At 36.2% G+C, this 25,946-nt stretch overlaps 1 protein-coding gene across 2 annotated transcripts in view; it reads left to right on the forward strand.

Annotated features, from left to right (window-relative positions):
• Nucleotides 1-24,057, forward strand: part of MBOAT2 (membrane bound glycerophospholipid O-acyltransferase 2) — a 102,545-nt gene extending 78,488 nt beyond the window's left edge. The window contains exons 8-14 of one of the 2 annotated variants that reach the window (XR_014174407.1): nt 9,173-9,365; nt 10,385-10,488; nt 12,628-12,692; nt 14,992-15,124; nt 17,729-17,880; nt 18,476-21,122; nt 21,185-24,056. Coding sequence is in view for 1 of the 2 variants with exons in the window: in XM_081941698.1 (XP_081797824.1) it covers nt 9,173-9,365; nt 10,385-10,488; nt 12,628-12,692; nt 14,992-15,124; nt 17,729-17,880; nt 18,476-18,701 (873 nt within the window). In the remaining variant the exon portion in view is untranslated. Of the gene's footprint in view, nt 1-9,172; nt 9,366-10,384; nt 10,489-12,627; nt 12,693-14,991; nt 15,125-17,728; nt 17,881-18,475 lie in introns of both variants that reach the window. The other variant, XM_081941698.1, reaches the window with a different exon arrangement.
• Nucleotides 24,058-25,946: the final 1,889 nt, after the last annotated feature.

Here is a 25,946-nt window from a genome sequence, read left to right on the forward strand (position 1 = left end):
ACTTTCTAAGACATCTTAGATATCCCATTGAACTGTAACTAAATTTTAAAACAAAACCCAAAACATATTTACAGAGTTTAATTTAAAAATTACACTTGGATATAAAATAGATGACTTGCTTATTTGTTCTTCATTTAATTATTAATTAAAAGTGCTGCAGAGCATTTCAGATTCAAAGGCAGAAATGTGATTTGAAGTGCTTATGTATTTTTTTTTCTGGGTTCAGATGGCTGCCTTCTTCAGCTACCCACGGGGGGGGGGGGAATAACACCTTGAATTGTTTCTGTCATTTGAAATATTTTATATACTCCAAATCACACATTTCTCTTGAAATCTGAAACCTTAATTAACCATATATTTAATTAAATATATACAGGTAGACCTCAAATTAAGACTAGTCCCTTATGAACTTGTGAAGTTGTCCAGAAGAACTAACAACCTGGATTCAAAGTCCTGATGGAAGGAACCCCCCCCCATGGTCACGTGATCACATTTTGGGCGCTTGGCCACTGATCTGCATTTAAGGCCGTTTAGAACACCCCATGATCATGTGACCACAATTTATGACATTTCTTCCTGGAAAGTGCTGTTTACTTCTGGTTTCCAGCCCCCGGAAAAAAAAAAAAGCTACTCCAGACTGGGTTCATTTAATGACTGTGGATTTGTGGAACGACCACTATGATTCGCTTAATAACCACCATAAAGAAATACGATAAAATTGGTCAGTCTCATGATGACTCAGTTAACAATCAACACAACTTATAAATTATGTAAATTCCAGGCTCAATTATGATTGTAAATCGGGAACTATCTATATTTAAATCAAAATCCAAAGCTTGTCTCCTGTGACTTTCTCCCCTCCAATTAGTATTTATAAATTTGACTTAGTTTTTCTTAGCTGAAGTCATTGCTCAGCTTTGCTTTAATATATACCTTCCATTAGGATTCCTCTCTGAAAAGAGGCTTTCACCTCCCTTAAAAGAGCCATGCTGAAGATTCTGGATTTAGCCTTGGATGCTTCCTTGCAAGACAAGGGTATAACTTCTTCTTTAGATATAGTGTTTTTTTAAAAAGCATCCTTTCATCCCCTTCTTTTTGGTTTTTTCCTCCCTCTCCCCTTTCTAGGTTATCACAGTGCTGTGCGACTTCTTTTCAAGTCCATATGTATTCTTTCCAGCATTCCCCATTTTTCCTTCTCTCAAATTTTTTTCTACCCACTATTGGCCATTTCTGAAGACTAGTTCGGCCTATTTATTTTCTGTAAGCTGCATACTTCAGTTAATAATATCAGGAAACATTAAGTCAGGGGGTGTCCAAACTTGGCAACTTTAAGACTTGTGGACTTCAACTCTCAGAATTCCCCAGCCAGCAGAGCTGGCTGGGGAATTCTGTGAGTTGAAGTCCACAAGTCTTAAAGTTGCCAAGTTTGGACACCCCTGCATTAAGTGATTCCCCTTCCATTATTTTTTAGTCAAGAATGAAGAGAAGTTGTTTTATAGTGATGTGCAAACACTGGTTTAGTAACCACTATTAAGTATAAATGTAATGAAAGGAAAATAATGCAATTCTACTATGCATTCTCATCCTCCCAGAGCTATCATATACTTATAGTATTTGAAAACAAGCATCATTATTTTTCATAATGCTCTCTAATAATTGTCATAAAAATGCATTCTTAGCTTAGATTTCAATGGAAAATCAAACATACATTTTATTTGTAGTTTGAATGAAAACTTCAATCCATGTTAAGATTCTTATGGCATAAAAATTGTAACCTCATTTTAGCCTATATATTTTCATTTAAGGGTTCAGTAAAAGAAGTTCTTTGTGCAGTTATAGATTGATCGGAATGCTCTCTGTGAAGCCACTAAATGTTATAGTTTCAGTCAGAAAAGATAGTGAAAAAATATTATTTATTTATGATGTATTCAAGTAAAGGTAGTCTTTGACTTATGACCATAACAGAGCCCAAAGTTTCTGTTGGTAAGTGAGATTACGTGAGTTAAGTGAGTTTTAGAATAGAATAGAATAGAATAGAATAGAAGAGTTGGAAGGGACCTTGGAGGTCTTCTAGTCCAACCCCCTGCTCAGGCAGGAAACCCTATACCATTTCAGACAAATCCTTGTCCAATCTCTTCTTTAAAACTTCCAGTGTTGGAGCATTCACAATTTCTGGAGATTGAAATGAATCACTACATTTGTTAAGTTAGTAACACGGTTGTTAAGTGAATCTGGATTCCCTATTGACTTTGCTTAACAGAAGATTGCAAAAGGGGATCACGTGACCCTGGACACTACAATCATCATAAATATGAATCAGTTGCCAAGTGTCTAAATTTTGATCATGTGTCCATAGGGATGATGCAATGGTTGTAAGTCACTTATTTCAGTGCCGTTTTAACTTTGAACGGTCACTAAATGGTTGTAAGTTGAAGACTATCTGTATTACAATCAAAATTAATTGATATTTTGAAGCAGATAACAGTTTATTTTAGCATAATGGGGGTAACTGTGCACAAATCTTCCAGTATCTGACTTGAATGATAAAGGAATTTATTCCCTCCTCCCGCCAAAAGTTGCAGTTTACATGTTCTGATGCATTCAAATTTACTTGTAATTAAATAACTATTCACTGAATGACCCAGTGCACTTATTCCAAATAAAGGATGCACAGAATTGTAATATTCTACAGTTGCAGAACTGAAGCCCTATTGTATTTTAATGTAATTAATTGGTACAACCACCCTTTGCTTAAACACTTATAGAATAGGGTGGCTAGTAGAATATAAGATGTGGATGCAAAATAATGATAGATAAAACAACAAAAGCCAAAATGTTTTGGATGCTGTTTTTCTGCACGTTGTTTTAATAAGATGGCCTCTTTATAGCTGTTTTAAAGTTTAGATAGGATTTTCATTTTTTATTTCATAGGGTTCTATTTTTCTTCATATATTCAAAGAATTTTTCTGATAAAACATTGAGAATTTTTAAATGCTTTTTTTTTTACTTGCAATTTCTCTCCCATTTGGAGAGAAATTTGGAGTTTGCATCTTTCCCAAACGAGAGAGAATTTAAACAATAACAACAACATGAATAATTTTCATATTGATGTAATTAATGTATCCCATGGACTTTGAATCACAAAATGTCACTATACTCTGCTGTGCACCAAAGACTATCCACGGCATTAAGATTCGTGAAGATGATGGTATGTTGGTTTTACTTTTTGGCAAATACCAGTTTCCACTCACAGAAGCCAAAAAAGTGGAATTTTAGAACATCATTCTCAGTTCCGACTTTAAATATAAAAATTATTCTTACTTCATAATATAAACAAATAATGATAAATTAGTGATGTTTACGTCCTCTCTATAAAGACTTATTAGAAAATGATGATGAATAAATAAACACATCTATCAGTGAGGATATATAAAAATAACACTACTTTGAAATGTGATTTAATTACTCAGGACAGGTATGTTTTGTTTCCCATTGTATTGCTTATTTGCTTAACATATTTTGTGGTTTATGCCGCCTTAGCTTTCTGACATCAAACAAAACTGTGTGTGCTCTTCACCCTTCACCTATTCCCAATGGTGTTAAGAGAAACCTGGCTGTCCTTCATAGCGTATTATGTGCTTTGGGGAAACCCTTTGAATGGTGCGGCTCTTGACTTTCTGCATTCTCCTTTTGCAACTTGCAGTTTTATATGGTTATATAAAAGTCTCACTTCTGTTTCGTGTTGCTAAAATGCTTGTGTAAAATAGGGTGGGGTATTTTTATTTTTTTTGCTGGATTCTCATACTGGTTTAAAAAACAAAGAATACATGAAGACATTTTTAGATTAAGTTTAAATGTCTTGCACCATGAGGATCAGCAAATGGGAAGCTCTAGTTGAAAGAATGGTGTCCTGCCTAATCTAATAAGCTTCCTTTTTTTTGGTTTGAATCTCATTTCTGTAACATAAAATTAATGAATGCCCCCTTTCCTTTTTTTAGGTGCATGATACAAGTTTAAAATAACATTGTCTATTTGCTAATTGCATGTTAATTGAACACTAGGCAACCTTTTAAAGTGACTTATTTCATATCTCACTCCTATTATACCTTTTTACAAGCTATCATTTGTTGGTGCTCAAAGTTGGTGTCAACTGTCTGAAATTATTGTCTATCTTCGTAAGTTTCTTCTTCTTACAGCTTTCAGCTACTCTTATAGTCCCATGTTCCTATGGAACAAATCCCCTTTGCTTCTGGCTTCATATAAATATTTTTGGCTCTTGATTCCTTGCAGTTTAATCATCAGTATTTAATGAATCCAAGCACCATGAACTTTATTACACTTGGAAGATTTTACTGAACTAATGACATTTTCTCAGGAGGCAACCAACCATTGAAATGGTTTAATTAAAACATTATTTAATTAATTCAGTCATTAAGAGCTAGAGTGAAAGTCCAGTGGGCTGAAGGTTAGTTACCGTATTTCAGCTGATTTCAGTGAGATGCAAAATTGAGGCATCTGATGTAAGCAGTTCACTTAACTAATTTCTAAAAGAAGAAATGATGTAAAGCAGATACCACATGGTACAAAAGCCTTTCCCCAACTTTCTGCCCTCCAGATCTATTGAACGTACAACCCCTACAATCCCAAACTTGGAAAATGTATTATGAGAATTGTAGTCAACTTATTTGGAGAGTGCATTACATTGGGAATGGCTGCTTTTACTATAAATATTCAAGTTATTGCTTCATTTATTTAGCCTATGATAGGAGCTAACAACTTAAGTGGTTCATGAATTAGAACTAGGGCTAGGCAATACTTTAGATCATAGCACAGTCATGAATTTACTTCCAACATTAAACAAGACCAAAAACAAACAAACCCTTTACATATAAATAGTTTATTACTAAATATTGACATACATAGTTGAAATAATGGTATATCAGAAATAAAGTATTTGATACATTGATTATTATGTTCATCACTATTATCTTATTATAAAGAAAATGAAATAACTGCTTGCCCAGGGCCCTACGGATGAGTTCAGCAGGGACTAAAACAGGTTTCTTGTGTCCTGTTGCTAAATATACTGTATATACCCTTTGTTTTTGTAATCTAAAGACAACAGTACTTGACACAGAAAAGAAAAAGATTAGACCTTTTACGTTAAAACAATTAAAACAAGCCAACTGCAAATGTACATTATTTATTTTACAATATTTAAGGGTCCCCTCCTCCCAAGTTCTGCGTAGGGTACTAGAAAGTCAAAATGAAAATATAAGATGCAGCACGATCAATTAAAATAATGGCATCAGTAAGCAGTACAGAAACGTGATCACAGTTGCCCATAAATAAATCATCCGAAGAGCCAAATGGATGCTGGGACAAACTTTCTTGACTTGCTTGGGAAATGCTGGTAGTGTTGGAAAAATCCGTCTCTCGGGGAAGAGTATTGCACAGAAAGGGAGCTGTTACAGAGAAAGTGTGTGCCAGTCCACATCTCATGTGCCTCACAAAGGAGATTTCAATAGACCCTCTGTAAAAGGCCAGATTTAAGTCTGGTAAATGCAACCCAATGCAATGCCTTAAAAGCACTTGAATAACCAGCCTTTTTGATTGGGTCTGGAAATCTAGCAGCCAAAGCAGCATTTTAAAGATAGGGATTATTCTCACATGTCAGGAGTATCTTATTAGACTGTGTGTTAGCTTTTACTGATGATTCAAGTCTTGCCGCCGGGGGATCTTATTTCACAATAGGAGGATCACCACAGAAAACCCCGTTTCTTGGTTGGGAACCCTCAGCATCCTAACTAAAATGACTTATTAAGTCTACCAGAAAGTGAACTACTTCCATATTTTAAAGGGGTAGTCTATCTAGAGCTCTCTTTTCTGGAGCAGAATATAAATTCAATGAATGAAAAGATACATGGATATCAGTTCTGAGTTTCTCGTGGGAACAGCAGTTAAGAGTTACCAAAGTGAGCTATTTTCCCATCAATAAGTAGCATTTTTCTATGAACAATTGTTCTTAAATTGAAACATTATAGACCACTTTTTATCCTTTATGAGGTTGCTCTTCTAAATTATCTCCTCCAGGAAGCAAATGTCTTTTTAGAGCAGGCAGGTGTGTTTTTTATCTATGATATGATACAGCATACTAAATATAATGATACATTTTCTATAATAATTTAAAATTTCTAACAAATTGATTGGCATAGTGATTCAACAATGTAATCTGCAAAATTATTGTATGCGAGTATGAGATTTATGGGCATGTGTTAGCTTACTGTACTGCTATAGTTATTATTTGTAGCTGTTTGCTGATCCAATATTTTAGTTGAGCAAAAGTTAGTGGATCTATTAACCTTGTATAAAGGCAAGAACTTCTTGAAGTGGATTTAGAATTTGAGGGGGGGAGGGGCTGATGTTATGCCATCAGAAATTACAGTGGAGGAATTACAGAAAAATGGCTTTGCTTTGTTAAACATATCGAAACAACTATTGACAAAATATACATTCTATACAACCTTCTGATGAAATTTATCTCCTACATGAACCTTGCTTCATTTTAACGTTGTATCCCTTTGTGGAATTACCTAAAATGTGCTTGCATTTTGTTACTATGAGTTACTGTTTCATAAATTAAGGCTCACAATCCTGACTTCTCATAAATTAACTCATAAAAGTATCTTCTGAGATCAATTATTAATCTTGAATCATCTCTCTGATAAAAAATTTAACTACCGTATTTTTCGGACTTTAAGACACTCCGGACTATAAGATGCACCTTGCTTTTGGGGCGAAAACAAGAAAAAAAAATCTGCCTCTGCCTCCCAGCAATATGCCTCCTTGCAGCAAACAGCAAACAGCCTGGTCAGCTTCAACACAGCCTGATTTAGCACGAACAGCTGATTGGTGGCTGGATCTGCCTCCCTGAATACGGCCGATCAGCTGCTCCAGGCTGCAGGGATCATCACCACCCATCACTGCCATTGCCACCCATCGCTGTCGCCACTTATCACTGCCTCTGTGTGGCCCGTTTTCGGCCTCCACATGCCCCATTTTTGGCCCATTCCAGGGTTCCCTGCAACCATTGCCGCCTATCCCTGCCGCTTGGAATGGGTTGAAAATGGGATGCGAGTAGGTTGAAAATGGGGCATGTGGACACTGAAAATGGGACGCACGGAGGCTGAAAACAGAGTGTATGGAGGCTTGATTAGGTGGTGGCAGCGGTAGGTGGTGGCGATGATGGACGATGATCCCACAGCCTGGAACAGCTGATTGGTGGTTTTTCGGGAGGCAGATCCAACCGCCAATCAGCTGCTTATGCTAAATCAGGCTGTGCTGAAGCTGACCAGGCTGTTTGTTTTTTGCTGCAAGGAAGCAAATTGCTGGGAGGCAGAGGTCAAAGGGTGGGGGCAGGTGAGCAGGGCTTTGGCAACATTCGGCAATTGAGATTTATTTTTGACAAGACATGCATAAATTTGAATCATGTTGTTTGCACAGGACAGAGATAAAAATCATATACAATAATTCACCAGATCACAACCTACATAGGTATGCAGAAATATCAACAATAGCAAAATGAATTAGTGTAGCAAGAATAAAAAAATAATAACAACAAAGAACCAGGGTCAAGATGCTAATAAAAGTCCAGAAAGCTACACATCACCTGCATTTTGGAGTAAAAGTTCTAGTTTTAGCATACTTACATTCAGTTGTAAGAAACATTTTTTAAATCACTACTATATTTACCAAGTTTCACATCCATGTAGATTGATGTACTGTATAGGCCATTCTTGTTTTTAAAATTTTATTCTGTGATTATATTGATAGAATGCTAATTTATTTATTTATTTATTATTTATTTATTTTATTAAATTTATAGACCGCCCCCTCTCCCCGAAGGGACTCGGGGCAGTGTACAGACAGAAGCTAAAATACCGTATACACAATAAAAAATATAATAGAAACCCCTTAAAAACAAATTAAATATAGAGTCTGTACCATAATAGTAAAAATTAAAAAACAGCTTAAAAAATCTACCCCCAGAAATTTAAAATACCGGCCAGGAGGATTGAAGATTAAAACTACGATTGGGCCAGGCCTGCTAATTGGAACAGGTGGGTCTTGAGTTTCTTGCGGAAGGAGCGGAGATCGGTGGTAGTTCTAATGTCGGGGGGGGAGGTCATTCCAGAGGGTCGGGCCCATCACAGAGAAGGCCCTACTCCTGGGCGCCGCCCGCTGGCATTGCTTAGTGGTCACATAATTCCAAATTACATGTGTTAAAATAATTATCTATTGCTTATATGTAGCGGGCTATAAAATATTTTCATATCACATGGGTAGCTCAGAACTTTTTTAAAGATATAAAATAGTCTTGAAAAAGATTGAAGAATATAATCTCTGGTTGCGTGTCACATAGCTGTTTGGTTTATGATATGATTAAGGAATATGCAAAACTAAACAGCTCAATAGCAGAATGCCCCATTCCCGAATAGGTGAGTTCTATGCCTCCCTAATATGTACAAGAAATCCAAAATGGCCTTTAAAAACAGACTCCTACATTAAGACTAAAATAATAGTAATAATAATAATAAAACCCAAACAAACAAGCCTTCCATTAATCATGTTAGTTAGGATGTTAAAAATTATGTTTATTTCCAATTTTTTGGGTAGCCAAGGTTTTTACATATATGCTTATCTAGAAGAGAGCTAAGGAAGCTATATTATTTCTATCAGCACACAAGTTGAGTGCCATGTTTTTAGAAGCATCAGGCCTTGGATTCCTCAGTTTCTCCTGTTCTCTTTCTTTTGACACTCTTGCAAGTCAATAGATGTTCTTTTCTTTTTAGCCAAGTAATCCACCCTCCCTGTCTTAATTTGGTATTGGAGAGGTAGGGTTTAAAGCAGAGGTGGGAAACGATGGCCCTTTTATGACTTGTGGACTTCAACTCCCAGAAATCCTGAGCCAACATGGTAGACATGGCTGGCTCAGGAATTCTCCGAGTTGAAGCCCACAAGTCAAAAAAGGGCCATTGTTCCCCACCCCTGAAAGTCTATTTAATCATGCAAGAGCAATATACTTTATATATTAAATCAGTCATAAATAATTCAATTTAAAAGGTTTCTGTATAAAAGATGCTCACAATGTCTTATATCTTGCATGTTTCAGATAGCTGTGGCGCAGAAACTTGTAGTGTGTGGACTATCCTTATTATTTCATATGACTGTTAGCAAAACTTTCCCTGTAGAATACAACATTGATGACCAATTCAGAGCAACAGCATCTTTTCCTACAAAGATTATCTACCTATACCTGTCACTAATGGCTGCCAGGCCGAAGTATTATTTTGCATGGACTTTGGGTAAGAGGTTTGGGGGGGAAGGGAGGGGGAGAGTGTTTCTTTTACAAGTTTTATAACAGATTGCTGAAATAATATGTTTAATAGAGTGCCCTCTTGTGGGCCAAGGAAGAACTATGTTCAAAGGAATTCTTTTAGAAGCACTAATTTTTTAAAGGCGAATAAAGTGTTTTATTCAGTATTTTGAGCTCAGATTTAAACATAAAAAGTATGATTTGTGATAGTGTGGTAGCTAAGGAGAATGTCTTAGGAAAGATTGCTCATGATGCAAATATCATTCATTCTTTATTTTGATTGGGAGCCTTTGATGGAAATGACGATTTCCATCTTAATCTAGGTATAACCCAATTATTAACTGTTAATGAAATATTAAAAGTTGTATTTATTTAGTTTAAATTTACATTTATGCCAAATTGTTTTGATAATCCTAATTTATATGTCTTTAAATAGACTGTAGGAAATTATTTATATGTGACTTTGAAATCCATTTTTAAAATTTAAATCCAGTTTGTGGAATGGCAAATGAGTCAGAGGCTATAATGGATCATACTTAATTTCAACACTGGTAGTAATAATGATCCTCCTGTTTTTCTCAGTTATCTGTATTTTAATTTGATACAAAAACATAGAAAACGTAAAAATAAACAAGAAACTACACGATTCTACTATTGGATAACATTGATGATTATCTATTTAAAAATTTAAAGAGTATTTTCTCTTTTTAAAAATCCAGTGGTCATGTGAATTATATGATTTAACACCTTCAATTATCGTAACTTCCAAGAAAAGAATTCCTTTAATAGTTTCACAATTTATTTTTACTATGAAACATTGCCAACATCCAGACTATATTGAGAAGCCTATAAAATATGTAAGTGTGGATTCGAATCTGGCTTCAGATTTAGAAAAGAAACAGTTATATTGTTTTTAAAACATTCAATTTGAAATGTACTTTTTCATAATTTGTGTTACCATTTATAATATTTTTATACCTTTCTACAATTCCTTACTTTTCCTTGCAGCAGAAGCAATTAATAATGCAGCTGGATTTGGCTTTAGAGGTTACGATAAAAATGGAGTCCCACACTGGGATTTGATTTCAAATCTACGAATTCTGCATATAGAGGTTAGTTCAAAACTTTCCAAATTTTCTACTTCGTTTTAATTTGTTATCCTGATGAATTGAGCTTAATAGGAGTAAGAATTTCATTATCCTTATTGCAATGACGTACAGGTAGTCCTTGATGTACAACAGTTCGTTTAGTGACTGTTTAAATTACAATAGCACTGAAAAAAGTGACATGACCATTTGTCACAGTTACCATTGTAGCATCCCCATGTTCATGTGAACAAAACTCAGATGCTTGCCAACTGACTCATATTTATGACGGTTGCAGTATCCTTGGGGTCATGTGATCATTTTTTGTGACCTGACAAGCAAAGTCAATGGGGAAGTCAGATTCATTTAACAACCATGTTACTAACTTAACAACTGCAATGATTCACTTAACAACTGTGGGAAGAAAATGGGTCAGAATTCATTTAACAATTGTCTCACTTAAATTTTTTAATTATGATCCTAAGTCAATGACTACCTGTATTATTTCCACTCCCATATGGGAGTCTTAATATGTCTCTTAATACAGGTGCTAGAAAATAAAAGCAGAAGGATCTTATTGTATTAAAGTAGTGTTACTGGTTTCTCATAAGCACCTGGACACTATTAAAATAGAGATAGATAGGCCTTTGGTTTGAGCCAATTCAGCTCTTTTATATTCTTTTACATTTACATTTTAAGCTCAACTGTGATCATAAGTCGAGGATTACCTGTATTAAAAAAAAAAGGCCAGGAGGTCATTATACCTCCTTGTCATCAATCCATCCATCCTTCCCTCCCTCCTTCCTTCCCTTCCTCCCTCCCTCCCTTAAGTACTACCCATTCTCCTCACAGAGGGACTCTGGGTTGTGTACAAATAGTAATAAATAATACAAGTAACACTTCTTATTTTTCTACTCCAGTAGAGGAAGTTGACTTTTCTTCCTTTTCTTTTATCTTATGGATAGAATGAGTAACATTTATATATAGAACATCTCTGTATGAAGGCATAGTTGCATTAACCTGTTCCAACAAAAGTTTTCTGGCACATTAAAACTGACTACATTTTGCTTTGTTTTCTTTTTTTAAAAAAAAATGTAGGGCCAATTCTCTCTGGTTTTGAATTTCACTTGCTCAGCAAGAATATAAGCAAGCACCATATGTTTACTGAAACTAATGGAGAAAAGAAAATTCTCCCTTTACTATATGTGCACACTGTTATTGTTTTTGTAGGAGACAAGAAACGCCTTCCCTATGACAAGCTGCTTCTAATCTGTTGGAGACAGATGTTATGATTAATATAAAGACTTATCAGAAGACCTGTATAATCAGTGTTTTCACCAGAATTATGACTTGAAAATACAAATTTGCCCTTTACAACAACAGAACCTCATAAAAGCAAAATCGCATAGAAATCAGATTATGTACTTCATAAGTGCACTTTCAAAATAACGTGTGGTTCATTTTCTTTTTTTAAAGATTTCAATACCTTGTGAAGATAGAAGTTATTTATAAACAAAAAATTTAAAAACTAAAACGCCCATAGCCTCTTGAAAATATTTATTTGATTTATTAGTCTGGTATGAAACCACTGAACATAAATACATTCACTTATTAATGGTCAAGATCGTGTCCTACCACCAGTCACCACCTCTAGCCTTTATTTATTATAATATTGTAATACTGCAATATTTCACTTTTCTACACTAGGCAAGATTTCAGACCTAACATACTATCTATAATTACAAACTATATTATATAGAGTATACAACATACTATTTGAATGTTATTGGAAAGAATGCAATACATGTTTGATTCATAGCCTGATAAAGATATAAAACAAAGCTATGTAGATAGCTATAGAGATAACCATCTCTATTATTACGGCATCCTCCCTGAAATGCTGGAAAATTGTTAGAAAGAAATAACTTAAAAAAATTCTCTGCCATAATAAATTGGAACTTGATTTAAAATGGGAAATGTCCAGTTGCTGAATTTCTTGTTACCAAGTCCTTTTCATATTAGTAAATCTTGCTAAAGAATACTCTATAAGAATATTGTTTTAAAAAACTGATTTAAGGTGGCTGCCAAAGACCCTGAAATATTTATTTATTAATTAAATTATTATTATATTTGCTGAAATAATATAATCTTCTATTCATGTTACAGTTTTCAACAAGTTTCAAGATGTTTCTTGATAACTGGAATATACAGACAGCACTTTGGCTCAAAAGGTACATTGATTGATTGATTGATGTACACCCCATTGTAATCAAAATTACTCTTAGAAATTTATATATTATTGTCTTACTGATAATTCAGTATTATGAAGCTGTCCCGAAGATTTGGGGATTATTGTGTACAATAATACACTGATAATGCTATGCTCATTACCAGCGCTCCCCATTTTTGGCATGCTTTTTTCACCCTCCCCAGGCTCCAGAGGCTTTATAGGGTCTTGGGGATGGTGAAAACAGCCCCCTCTGCCCTCCCCCCTGGAGGCCTTCCGGAGCTTCCCTGAAGGCTCCAGAGCATGAAAAACCGGCCCTATGGGCAAACTGGAAATTCAGAAAGGGACTTCCGGTTGGCTCATAGGGTTGGTTTTAGCCCTATGGAGTCTTCAGGGGCCTTCAGAAGGCTTCCCTGAAGGCCCTGGAGGGCAAAAAACGACCCTATGAGCAAACCAGAAGTGACTTCCGGTTTGTCCGTAGGGCCATTTTTCGTCCTCCAGAGCCTTCAGGCGGCTTCCCTGAAGGCTCCAGAGGGCAAAAAACGACCCTACGAGCAAACCAGAAGTCACTTCCGGGTGGCTCGTAGGGCTGTTTTTCGTCCTCCAGAGCTGCCTTTTGAGGCCATTTTTTGCAAAAAAACCAACCTTATGAGCAAACTGAAAGTGACTTCTGGTTTGCTCGCAGGGTCGTTTTTTGCCCTCCGGAGTCTTCAGGGAAGCCTCTGGAAGGCCCCTGAAGGCTCTGGAGGATGAAAAACAGCCCTACGGACAAACTGGAAGTCACTTTCAGTTTGCTCATAGGGTTGTTATTTTTTTGCAAAGAAATGGCCTCAACTGAAGGTGCGCGCTGGCCAGCTGACAGGGCAACGCCGTGCGGGCCCTGACAAATGGCTCCACATGCCACCTGGGCACGCGTGCCATAAGTTCGCCATCACGGATCTAGGATATTATTTACTCATGGTGATATAGTTTACTACCAATTGTTATTCTCTTAGTAGTATATATTATTATTATACAATTGTATCACAGCGGCCAGTTGTTTCGCCGGATTTGGCATTGATTACTAGTCGGGCCCCACCCAGGGGCCTAGGACGTCGTAATGTATTTTCGTAATATACGTGCAGATCCAAGCAGTGCAGCTTTTTGCATTTGACTGATGGTGATTTTGTCAAGTTTTAACTGTTTTAAATGTAATTGCAGTGCTTTTGGAATAGCACCCAGTGTGCCGATTACCACTGGAATTACCACTGCTGGTTTGTGCCATAATAGTTGAATTTCAATTTTTAGGTCCTGGTATTTTGCGATTTTTTCATGTTCCTTCTCGTCGATAATAATAATAATAATAATAATAATAATAATAATAATAATAATAATAATAATAATAATAATAGTTATTGTTATTATTTGCTTTAACTGGGCAAAACAGTGCATGATAGAACATCTATTTCTGAACCAAGGCACCTCAGATGGGCCATCTTACAGAATGTGTCCAAAATAGGAGATGGAAGCTGTGTTGCACCTCTTGAGCATTCCCATGCACTGTTCCTACTCCGTCCCCTCTCCCCTCTGTGTTTCCCCAGATCTGTGCAACACCTATTAAGCAACACCATTCCCAAGCCCCCACCTTCAAGCAGCATGTCTGCATATACCCACACATACTTTCCAAACCATGCAGTACCTTTTGCTCACATCAAATACCATTCCTGCCCCACACTTCTGCACCCTCCTTTGCTGCCAGCCCCACCCCACTCCACTTCCTTTTGGCCTTGGACTTGCAAGTTTTTGATAGCCTCCACACTGACTTTCTCCCTGCAAGCTTCCCACAAGCACAGTAAATGGAGAAGAGGGCTGGAATTGGAGGGAGGGAGGGAGGGAGGAAGGAAAGAAGGAAGATTTCTAATGCTCCTTGTTAGCTTCTCACAAAGAAACTCAATGGGGAAGCTGGCAGGAAGTCATTCCACTCCCAATGCTTTTTTGCCCACCTGTAGTCATTCTGTTTCTCTGTTTAGGTGAGCAAATATTTCTGAAAAGATGACACATTGGGGCATGGATTGTCTAGTTAACTTTAAATATTTCCAATAACTTTTAATTTATAGAAAAATCACTTCTTAAAAGTGATTTTATAACCTGAATGATAACTCGGTCTGTTTTCATAATAATTTGTAAATTTGGTAAGATTGATTGTCTTGCATGCTGCTTGGAACTTTCAAGGATTTTTTTAATGTTATTTCTGGCAGGCCTTGGTATTGCAAAAATGCACTTCTTACCTTTCAACATAATGCTTTATATTTTTGCACTTTCAGAGTATGTTATGAACGAGCTTCTTTCAGTCCAACAATACAAACCTTTATCTTATCAGCCATTTGGCATGGGGTATATCCTGGATATTATTTAACTTTCTTAACAGGGGTATTAATGACACTTGCAGCACGAACAGTAAGTATCCCTTATATATCAGTTAAAGTGTAGTTGTGCTCTTTTTTTGAATTAGATGTATGAATTCAAAACGTAGTGTTTATTTTTAAATTTTTAGATTAGTTCTTTATAAAAACAATTGCTTTGTAATAACAAGACTTTTGAAAATCATTAAATTGCATCTGGGACAGCCATATAATAATAATAATAATAATAATAATAATAATTAATAATAATTATTAATAATAATAATTAATAATTATTATTAATAATAATTAATAATAATAATAATTAATAATTAATAATAATAATAATTAATAATAATAATAATAATAATAATAATAATAATAATAATAATAATAATAATAATAATAATAATAATAATAATAATAAATAATAATTTAATTTGTTAGCTGCTCCCTCTCCACAAGGGACTCGGGGCGGCGTACAATAAAAACATACATAAATACATATAAGCATACACATGCATATATACACATACATATACATACACGGACACGGACACGGAGGAGGTAACAATTACATATATCACAATAATAATAATAAAATTAACCATTAAAAATACCCCATAATAAAATTACAAATTTAAAAAGGACTGTCAGGAGGAAAGGATAAACTATGGTTGAGCCAGGCCAGATAATTGAAAAAGGTGGGTCTTGAGCTTTACACGGAAGGAGCGGAGATCGGAAGTAATCCTGATGTCAAGGGGGAGGTCATTCCACAGGGCTGGGCCCATCACAGAGAAGGCCCTGCTCCTGGGTGTCGCCCCCCGACACTGTTTAGCGGACGGCACCCGGAGAAGTCCCTCTCTGTGTGAGCGGATTGGATGCGATCCCGCAGGTAACTAGGTCCTGTGCCATGGAGCGCTTTGAAGATCGTAATCAAAACCTTGAAACGCACCCGGTAGACCACAGGAAGCCAGTGCAGCTCGCGCAGGAGAGGTGTTACATGGGAGTACCTAGTCCTCCCCATAATCACCCGCGCGGCCGCATTCTGGACCAACTGCAGTCTCCGAGTGCATCTCAAGGGAAGCCCCATGTAGAGAGCATTGCAGTAGTCCAGGCGAGACGTCACCAGTGCATGGGTGACTGTGCGTAAGGCATCCCGGTCCAATAAGAGGCGCAATTGGCGCACCAGGCGAACCTGGTGGAACGCCCCCCTTGCCACGGCTGTTACATGGTCATCCATGGACAGCCGGGCATCCAGGAGGACGCCCAAATTGCGCGCCCGCTCCATGGGGGCCAGTTGCTCGCCCCCGATGGCCAGAGATGGAAGCAACTGGTTGAACCGGGGAGCCGGAAGCCACAGCCACTCCGTCTTGGAGGGGTTGAGTTTGAGTCGGTTGTCACCCATCCAGACCCGTACGGCCTCCAAGCACCGGGACATCATTTCGACGGCCTCATTGGGGTGGTTTCTATAATCAAATGGCATTACAGATAGTCCTGGACCTATGACCACAATTAAGCCCAAAATTTCTGTTTGAGATATTTGTTAAGTGAGTTTTGCCCTATTTTATGACCTTTCTTGCTATAGTTGTTAAGTGAATCACTGCAGTTGAAAAGTTAGTAATACAATTGTTAAGTGAATCTGGCTTTCGTATTACTTTACTTGTCAAAATGTTGCAAAAGTTTATAACATGATCTTGAGACATAGTAGCGGTCATAAGTATGAGTCAATTGCCAAGCACCTGGATTTTGATCATATAAGGATGCTACAAAGTACGTAAGTGTGAAAAACAGTTCAAAAGTCACTTTTTTCAATGCTGTTATAACTTTGAATTGTCCCTAAATGAACTGTTGTAAGTTGAGGACTACCTGTATTTGATTATTTATAGATTCAATTCATATGGCTGTCCCAGATGTAACTCTAGCAATTAACATCAAGTTAAACAACGATATCAAATGAACTAACCACACTTTGTGCCTAAAGCACTTCACACATCTATCTGATTAATTCCTTAATGAGTTCATGCCTCAGGGCAAAAAAAAAAAAAGATATTTAATGTCTTATACATAGACCAGTAAAATAGGGATTATCTGGATTTTGAAGGCTATGCTATTCCACAGGGCAGGCATAATGATAGAGAAGGGACTGTTTGCAAATATAGTTAATAATAAATAAACCGTTTCCCAACCAAATTTTTTATACTTTCATCCAAGTTTCTACTTTTCATAGGTGTTTATAGGTCTGTCTGTTTTATTTTGTTTCTGCATTATTTTATTTTAAAAAACCCATCTACAAATGGTAACGCATACTTTAAGCATACTTGTTTAAGAAATTGTTTTTCTTAAGTATTAGTTCTCAAACCCCATATTTAAAAGGGGATATATTTTTTTTTGAGCTGAAAACGCAGCACAGATTTCAGAGAAGTATAAAATCTCAAGATTAATTATGTTTTCATCCTCATATTGTACACGAAGGATCTATCAGGTCTGTATTGAAATTTACAAAAAGTGTGTCTGTCTCTCAAGTAACCAATTGAAGAAATGTCTATTCTTTTTATTTAGCTGCCTTTAGATATAGCTTTTTCTAAGATTTATATAGATATTACCTGTTCTATAAAATGTTTATTTACTAATTAAACATCTCTCTCTTTAACTTTAGATTAGAAAGAACATTAGAAATTATTTTCTTGATTCTCCAGCCATTAAATTATGTTATGATATCATGACATGGATCACAACTCAAATAGCAATAAGTTACACAGTTGTGCCATTTGTACTGCTCTCTATAAAACCCTCCTATGTATTTTACAGGTAAGCTGATCCTTTATCCTTTTTAAAAACACCACTTTAAATGGAAAGTTATTTACATGTGCTGACAGTTGAAAAAGCAATACTGTAATCCATTTTTAAATTTCATCTGGCTAGAATGTTATGTGATGTTTGGTGCCTGATTGAGATTTAGGAAATTAACATAGAATGCACAAACAAAGAAAATGTTTTGTTCATCATGGTAGCGGAAGACACTGGAAAAACAGAAAAAAGAACATATTCTAGAGGAATATGTTCTTTCAAAAAGTCTATAAAGAGTTTCCAGTCAGCAAATTCAGTCATCTCAGCCACATATTTTCCCACTGGTCCATTTATATATTTTAACCACACGATGGTGTTTCTGGCAGTAGAAAATGGCCAGGCTTTCCTAGTATGAGAAAACTGACAGGGGAGGATAATAAGCTATTTATTTTCTACAATCTGAGATAGCCAAATAATCTCATATATTTACAAACACACACACACACATATACACAGAGCATTGTACTGCTGGTTTTTGGACAAGTAGCTAAATATAGAAGTGTTGAAACATTATCATATAATGATCAAAACTCTTTATTTCTGTCTCTTTGCTTAGTTCCTGGTATTTCTCCCTCCATATTGCCTGCATTTTAGTGCTGATGTTTCCAGTTACAAGAACTCAAAAAGGAAATAAAGAGCAAGAAAGCATCCAGTCTTCATGGTCCAAACAGCAAGCAGAAGGAAAAGAAAAAAGAATTACAGGACATAATAGTTATTCTGTGGCAAATAGCTTCAATCAAAGAAGAGACATCACATCCAGAAATACAGCAACAAAACAATGATTACAGATGCTATAGATGCTATATTTTATATTTTCAAGACCATTTATAGCACCTTTTAAAAGGGGGTTGTATTTGTCTGAAAAGATGGTTAGAAAAGAATGCTATGTCTCTAGGGAATATACTAGTAAGATGAAAGCAAAGCTAATTAACCACTCCCGTGCCATGTTCCTATGGATCACGCCTTATATGGAAATATTACAATTATTTCAGTGGGCACTCAGGACCAATAGCGTATGTCATCGGCGTGCCCCTATGCTGAATGTACATTGTAAATCCCTAGGCATTATGGGGGTGGGAAACCGTTGTGTCAATCTGGAATACCAGAAGGAAAAAATCTTGCATTGCCTTAAACCCTCTATCTACTGAAAAGTAATGTTTCTAAATAGTATTTTCATGTTTAGTATAATATATTTAAAATATAATTCAAAAGTAAGCTTTGGATTCTGAGGGACAAAACGAGAAATGGAAGCAGAAAACCCCACTGCCTGAAGTGAAAAGAAGAAGGAACTGCAATAAGCACCTCACTATCTGGAGGGTTTTCTTAGTATATCAGGTTTGTACAGTAGAGAATGGAAAGCATTGCTAATGCTAAATCATAGTTGGTGTCTCTGATTAAAAACAGTGGTTAAAAGAAAGCCCTCTGAAAACTTTTTAAAAAAAATATGAAAAGTCATCCTTTCTAGAGCCAAAAGTTTTAATTTAAATTTGTTCTTTAGGATGAGTAAGCTTTGCAGCAACCTTCACAAAATGTGCACAGAATTCCTATTAAAGCTGCAACCTTCCAATAACAATTCTCCTTCTAATGCTATAGAAATCATTTCACAGGGGGGCACTAGTAAAGATGGATCAGATATAGATTTAGTGTGAAAAAGGTGCTTAAGATGGCCACTTTATCTTATGGTTATAATTCAGTTTATATTAAACAAAAAGTGAAATTGTTAAATTGGTACTGTCTAGCTGAACACCATAAACTCTGTAACACCAGAATACCTGTGGTTTAGAAAAAAATTAAAGCGGGATGTAATATATGGGGACCATAGTGTAATATTTGATAAAACTTTCCCAACCAATTCTTTTGTTTCATAATTTTACCTTAAAAATATATTAAGGGAATTGATAAATTATTGCTTTCTGATGCAAATTTACCATTGGTAAAGAAATGCTGTGCTAAAGGGCTATAACTTTCATTTGCTTGCTTGTCTGTTATATTTTTTACTGAATGGAAAAGATGTTATCTTTAAAATACACAGAAAAGGGACCTATGGTAAGAAATGAGAAATGACATTTGGTTATTATTAAAATAAGCTGATTTTTCATTCCTATTTTGTTTTAAAACCTAAATGTTATATGCCACATGTCCAAATATTTAATGAATATTCTCCCAGGCAGAGAGAAATAGATCCTGGCTATTGTCGGAAACCTTGGAAAGGAATGATAGACACATTTCAGCAGAAATGTCAAGTTATCGTAAATTCGATCTTCCAATCTGTTTTTCAATGACAAATAAGAGTAGACTATATTTCTTGTTTGGGTTGTTCATTCTGTTCTGAAATCTTCCTTCTAGAGAGAACTACAGACAGATGTGTCTTGTGGGAGGAAACAAATGAGGCGAGTTAATAATTTCCCTAGCAAATCGAGCTTTCATTTGGAGAGTAGGTAACTGAATATTAAAAAGGGCTTTCATGTTGGTGAAAATAAACATTATCATTAGGAGAAATAGGCTTACTGTATCTCCTGATGTAAGGACAAACACTCTTTTAGTTTATTGCAGAACATGATGGGCAACATGCAAACAGGTTTATGATGGTTTTATTTGTGCCAAATTACTTCTCTCTCCCCCCCCCCCCACTCAAATTCAGATATATAATGGAAGCTCCAATTGAATATATGAAGTCTTCTTTATGCAGAAATCTGCACTGTATGACAGGTGGGTTGCTGCCGGTTTTACAACCAGTTTGCAACCCGTGCGCAACATGCATGCTGTTCAATGTAAATTGTTCTTTGCGCACAGTCACTAAAAACCAAAATGGCAGCGGCCCAGCGGTGGCGAGGAAACAGGTTCGGGGATGTGGCAGGCCTGGGTCGCTGCCGGTTCTGCAACCCAGGCCTAAATTCCACTATCGGTTTGAATGAACCGGGCCGAACCGGGAGCAATTCACCTCTGCTGTATGAGCATCAGGAAGAAGCTATGTTGGCCACATGCAATGAAGCTGGATAATATAGCCTGCAGTGATACCTTGCTATAACTACTTTCTATAAAGGTTAAACATGGCTGCCCAGTTGTTCACTTAACATTATATTAAAGGTATCTCTGGCTATTCAGATGAAAATATAAATATATTTTGGTGCATTCTCTGCAATGGTATATCTGTACAAAAAATGTCAACATCAGTAGAGGTAGCTCCTATTTACTGAAGACTAGTTTTCCCTATCTACAGCCTTGTCCAATGATGTTTCAACAAATGCTACTTCTTAGACACCAGTTGAATACCATCTCTGTAAATAAAGTGAACTTGACATGCCTCACAGTAAGCGCTCTCAGCTGCTTATGAAATTGATAAAACTAAGATTTTGTAAGCTTTGACAACTTTTAGAAATCTGATACTGGCAAGTTCCTTGAAAGGTACTGGTTATTTTTCCAAAAGATATTTATCTTTCATTATTTATTATTTGAGAACTTAAATACAGGTTGTCCTCAACATACAACAGTTTGTTTAGTGACTGATCGAGATTACGGCACTTAAAAAAGCGACTTATGACTGTTTTTCACACTTATGACAGTTGCAGCATCCATATGGTCACATGATCAAAATTCGGATGCTTGGCAACCAGTTCATATTTATGACCGTTGCAGTGTCCTGGGGTCATGTGATCCCATTTTGCAACTTTCTGACAAGCCAGATCAATGGGGAAACCAGATTCACTTAACTGGATTACTAAATTAACAACTGCAATGATTCACTTAACCATTGTGGCAAGAAAAATTGTAAAATGGAGCAAAACTCAATGTCTCGCATAGCAACATAAATTTCAATTGTGCTCAATTGTGATCGTACGTTAAGGACTACCTGTATTTGAGCTTTTATCCTTGCTTACAAGGGAAATTCCTTTTTTTTTCAGACTACTACAGAACATATTAGTTATTATGGAACACCTTTTGCTGGTGCATCAGAGGAGCTGTGTCCTTTACAAAGTTCACAGAGCTGCTTTGAAAGCTGTCTCTAGTTGTTTCCATAGAGAAGGGAGGGAGGGAGACAGACAAAGCACATCCACTGGGATCCTCAAGGAAGCTATGTGGCTGCTTTAGTACTATATACAGTACTTCCAACAGAGGTACTTCATTTGCACAAACATGCTACTTCTGAGTAATTTAAATGCTCAACCTTAACAATAGCATAAAGTGTTTCATATAAACTGGGGGCCAGCCTATGAAAATCTCCCCTTAGTTCCTTGAGGTTCTACCATCAAATTTTGTGGCATAATGGCTGAAATTCAGCAGTGCAGTTTTTGAAAATACAGAGCAGAAACAAAAGGACTCTGGGATGCAAACTTCTTCAAACCCACAAACCCAAAACATTACAAAAAAGGGCCCATTTTGCAATTAAGAATTAACAACATGACTTTGTTAGAGGATGTTAGACGGAAATAACATTTTCGCCTCAACAAGGTCTTTCAGTTAGAAGACTCCAATGCAGAAAAATATCTAACCCTTGACTTTAGAAAAAGATCACTATGGATACTGATTCACCCAGTGTTGTTCTACACACACATTAGAACCACCTGCTGTGAAAGGAAAAAATTAAGAGAATTTTGCAAGGTAAAACATTTTATTTTAGCCAAAGTTCAATTATGAAATATGTTTGTATCTTCCCACAGAAATTCCTATGTGTCCTGAAAACCTCTAGGAAACCAATCTAAAAGGCCTGGGACGTAGAGTAGCAAACATGGAAGTTCTGGGTGTGCAAATTTTCATAAACCTGGATATTTGTAATAATTGTAATAATTATTTTTCTATAGTATGTAATTTCCATTCTGGGCCAACTTGAAAATACTGGAAACTTGTATTGCCCTTTGTCTTTAACAGGTTACAATCTTATTGTCACACCAGTTTTCTTCTTTCTTTTTTAAAATATTTTTTTCGTTGGCATTGATTCAAGTTGAGTCCCTGGGATCATTGTCTAGTTCACTATAGTAATTTGATGGGCAGTTCCACTTACCTTGGCTTTTCTGTTTCCATTGCGCATACTTGTAAAATCTGTTCCTCTATGGCAGAAGTCTCAAACATTGTTTAGAACAGTGCATATCATAATTGCATCCAAACTCATAAGGTTTTGTAAGAGAACTGTTTCACTACATTTGTTTTTCTTTTCAGTTTTGTCCTGCTATATATAATTTCATGTCCTTTTGCTTTCCATGATTATTGATTCTGTCTCGTTTTCTCCTACCTATGATCTTAACAATGGCAAAAAGGTACAATAGTATATAAAAATACTATTGAAACCAAACCTCAAATATGTTTGCTAGCGCTGCAAAAATATTCTACAGGTACTGAATGGAAACCAGCAACACCATGGGCATAACACAGTCACTAAAGTTAATATAAATGTTAGTCATTGAAAAAATATGAATGTGGAAGTCAGTTCACATTTGGATACACATTAAAGGGACTTTTCTTAGTTGAATGTGGAGAGAGTTATGTATTTTTCCCCTCCAGTATCTGCTTTTTAAGAGGAAAATATGCTTCAGAAGTGGATAGTTGCAGTATTTCTTCAAATTGCCTTCCCCAATTAAAAATATAAAGACCTTATCCATGGATTTCATTTTTATTATTCCAATCTCTCTATATTTTTAAAAAGTTATTTTTGAACAGATCCATACAATTAGGTCTTGATGTATGGTAATTTAAGATACCACTGTGCTAGTTTACACTGTGATGTGATATTTTAATAATTACTTATTTCTAGTTTTGTCTTGGAGATGCTACAATTATGTAGCATACTGCTATGTTTTAAAGGTGTTTTTAACTTACCTATAAATGTTTTTCTAATTTGCAAATTTCAAATCTGATTAAACAATAGCAAAAAAAGGTCTTGTTTTCTCTATATAATTGTTACATTAATTTAAATATGCCTTACAAATAAGCTGTAATGTCTAATTGATAAGTCACTAGAAAATAGCAAGAAATCTCTTAATTTCTATATTGCAGAAATACAGGTGACCTTTGCAGCATCCCCATGATCATGTGATCAGAATTCAGATCGACTGTATAGTGAATGGTGCCCCCAAAATAAAAATTTTGAGATGTGATTTTCATAAAAATAGTTGTGAAATACAAATTGATAATTGACACTTGAGATTTAATAAATAATAAATTAATCTGGTTCCAACTGAGACACCTAATTTATAGTTCTAAGTATTATATCCTGATCTGTGAATGAAAAAGAATAGATTGTGAAAAAGATTAGCATTTAAGCCTGATGGTGTTTCCATACAAATTGCCCCTTTGAATTTAATGGTCCTTTTCCAGAATAATCCAAATAGGAAGGTGTAATCTTATGCTTGATAATAGCAATAACAAAGCTGCACAACAGATAGTCAAGATGTTTCGGTGAAATCATGAAAAAAAAAAGGTTGAAAACGGAAAACTTGGCTCAAGCACTTTTAATGAAAAGAAATATATACATATTTCTCTTGATAAAGATTTACAAAGTAATGCATGATTTGTTTTTATGAGGCTAGCATCATTGGCCATGCACTTGATGGTGGAACCTACAATCTTATTTTGTCAGCCTTGATTTTCATGATGTGTGGATCCCATTTTAATGCTGTTGGCACAGCATTATTTCCTCAAGATAAGCGGTAGAGGTAAGAGCCCCAGCTGTAATTTCTGAAGGGGAACCCAGATAACAGGTTCTTTTGCTCCTTAGGATGTTCTTCTACACCTAAGTTAAAATTTGGGGAGCTGTGATGATCCACAACTCCCATTCTTAGTTATGACATCATGGGTTAATTTTAGATGGGTTGCAACTCTGCTGAGCTTGCCTTTAGTTGTACAACTAAATGGCAAGTTGGAGAAAGATTCGGGGGATCTTGCTAACGTTTCGTCTTGATTATTAAATTGCTAAAGTGAACACATCATTGTGCCTTATTACCTGTTCACTGGGCTTCTCCAAAGCACCTGAGGGCAGGACGAGAAGATGGAAACCTATCAAGGAGAGATTCAACTTAGAAATGAGAAATTTCCTGACATAACAATTAACCAGTGGCTTGCCTCCAGAACTTGTGGCGGTTTTTAAGAAGAGATTGGACAGCCATTTGCCTGGAATGGTACAGGCTTTCCTGTTTAACCAAGCAGTTTGGAGTAGAAGAGCTCCACAATCCCCTCCAGCTCTATTTTGTTATTTGCCTCTTGTGGCAAACAGTGAGGCAAGGATGAGGATCAGATAAAGCAATGGTTGGATGCAGATTTCTATACTCCCCATTGGTCAGCAAGCAGGATTGTGGGTGATACTGAGCATTATGAGATGGCAAGTATTTTCCACTCTGGCCTATGAAAATATTTACAGTATGTCCTTTGTTGAGAAAAGGAAGAGACAGGAAAAAAGGGGAGGCAGAAAGGTGATATGTGCATCAACATTGAATCAAAACTCTGTGGCTAGTCTAGTGATAGACTATAATCTTCTAAAACACATACTCCTACAGTTCTATTCTCAATATTGATGTTGAGCCCCAGTCCGAGGCTCGACATTACTATTACTTTGTTCTATCTGCATATGCTGGCCTAGACTGGCTGAGACTTGATTCCCCCCAAAGCAGTGAACAGGTAGAGAAATTCACATGGCTGGTTACAATACAGGTTAGTCCTTGATTTACAACAGTTCATTTAGTGACCATATGAAGTTACAACAGCACTGAAAAGAGACAGCATGATCATTTTTCACATGACCATTGCAGCATCCCTATGGTCATGTGGTCAAAATTAAGCCGCTTGTATTTATGACAGTTGCAGTGTCCCAGGGTCATGTGATTACCTTTTGCAATCTTCTGACAAGCAAAGTTGATGGGAAAGTTGGATTCATTTAACAACTTTGGCAAGAAAAGTCGTAAAATGGGGCAAAACTCAACAAATGTTACACTTAGCAACAGAAATGTTGGGCTCAATTGTGGCTGTAAGTTGAGGAGTACCTGAACATAATATGTCTTAGCTTAATCTTAAACTTGTAAGGTGGAGAAGCTTTTTTAAAG

This window comes from Natrix helvetica (assembly GCF_964273705.1).
Source record: "Natrix helvetica genome assembly, chromosome: 2".
In the NCBI taxonomy this organism is placed as follows: Eukaryota; Metazoa; Chordata; class Lepidosauria; order Squamata; family Natricidae; genus Natrix; species Natrix helvetica.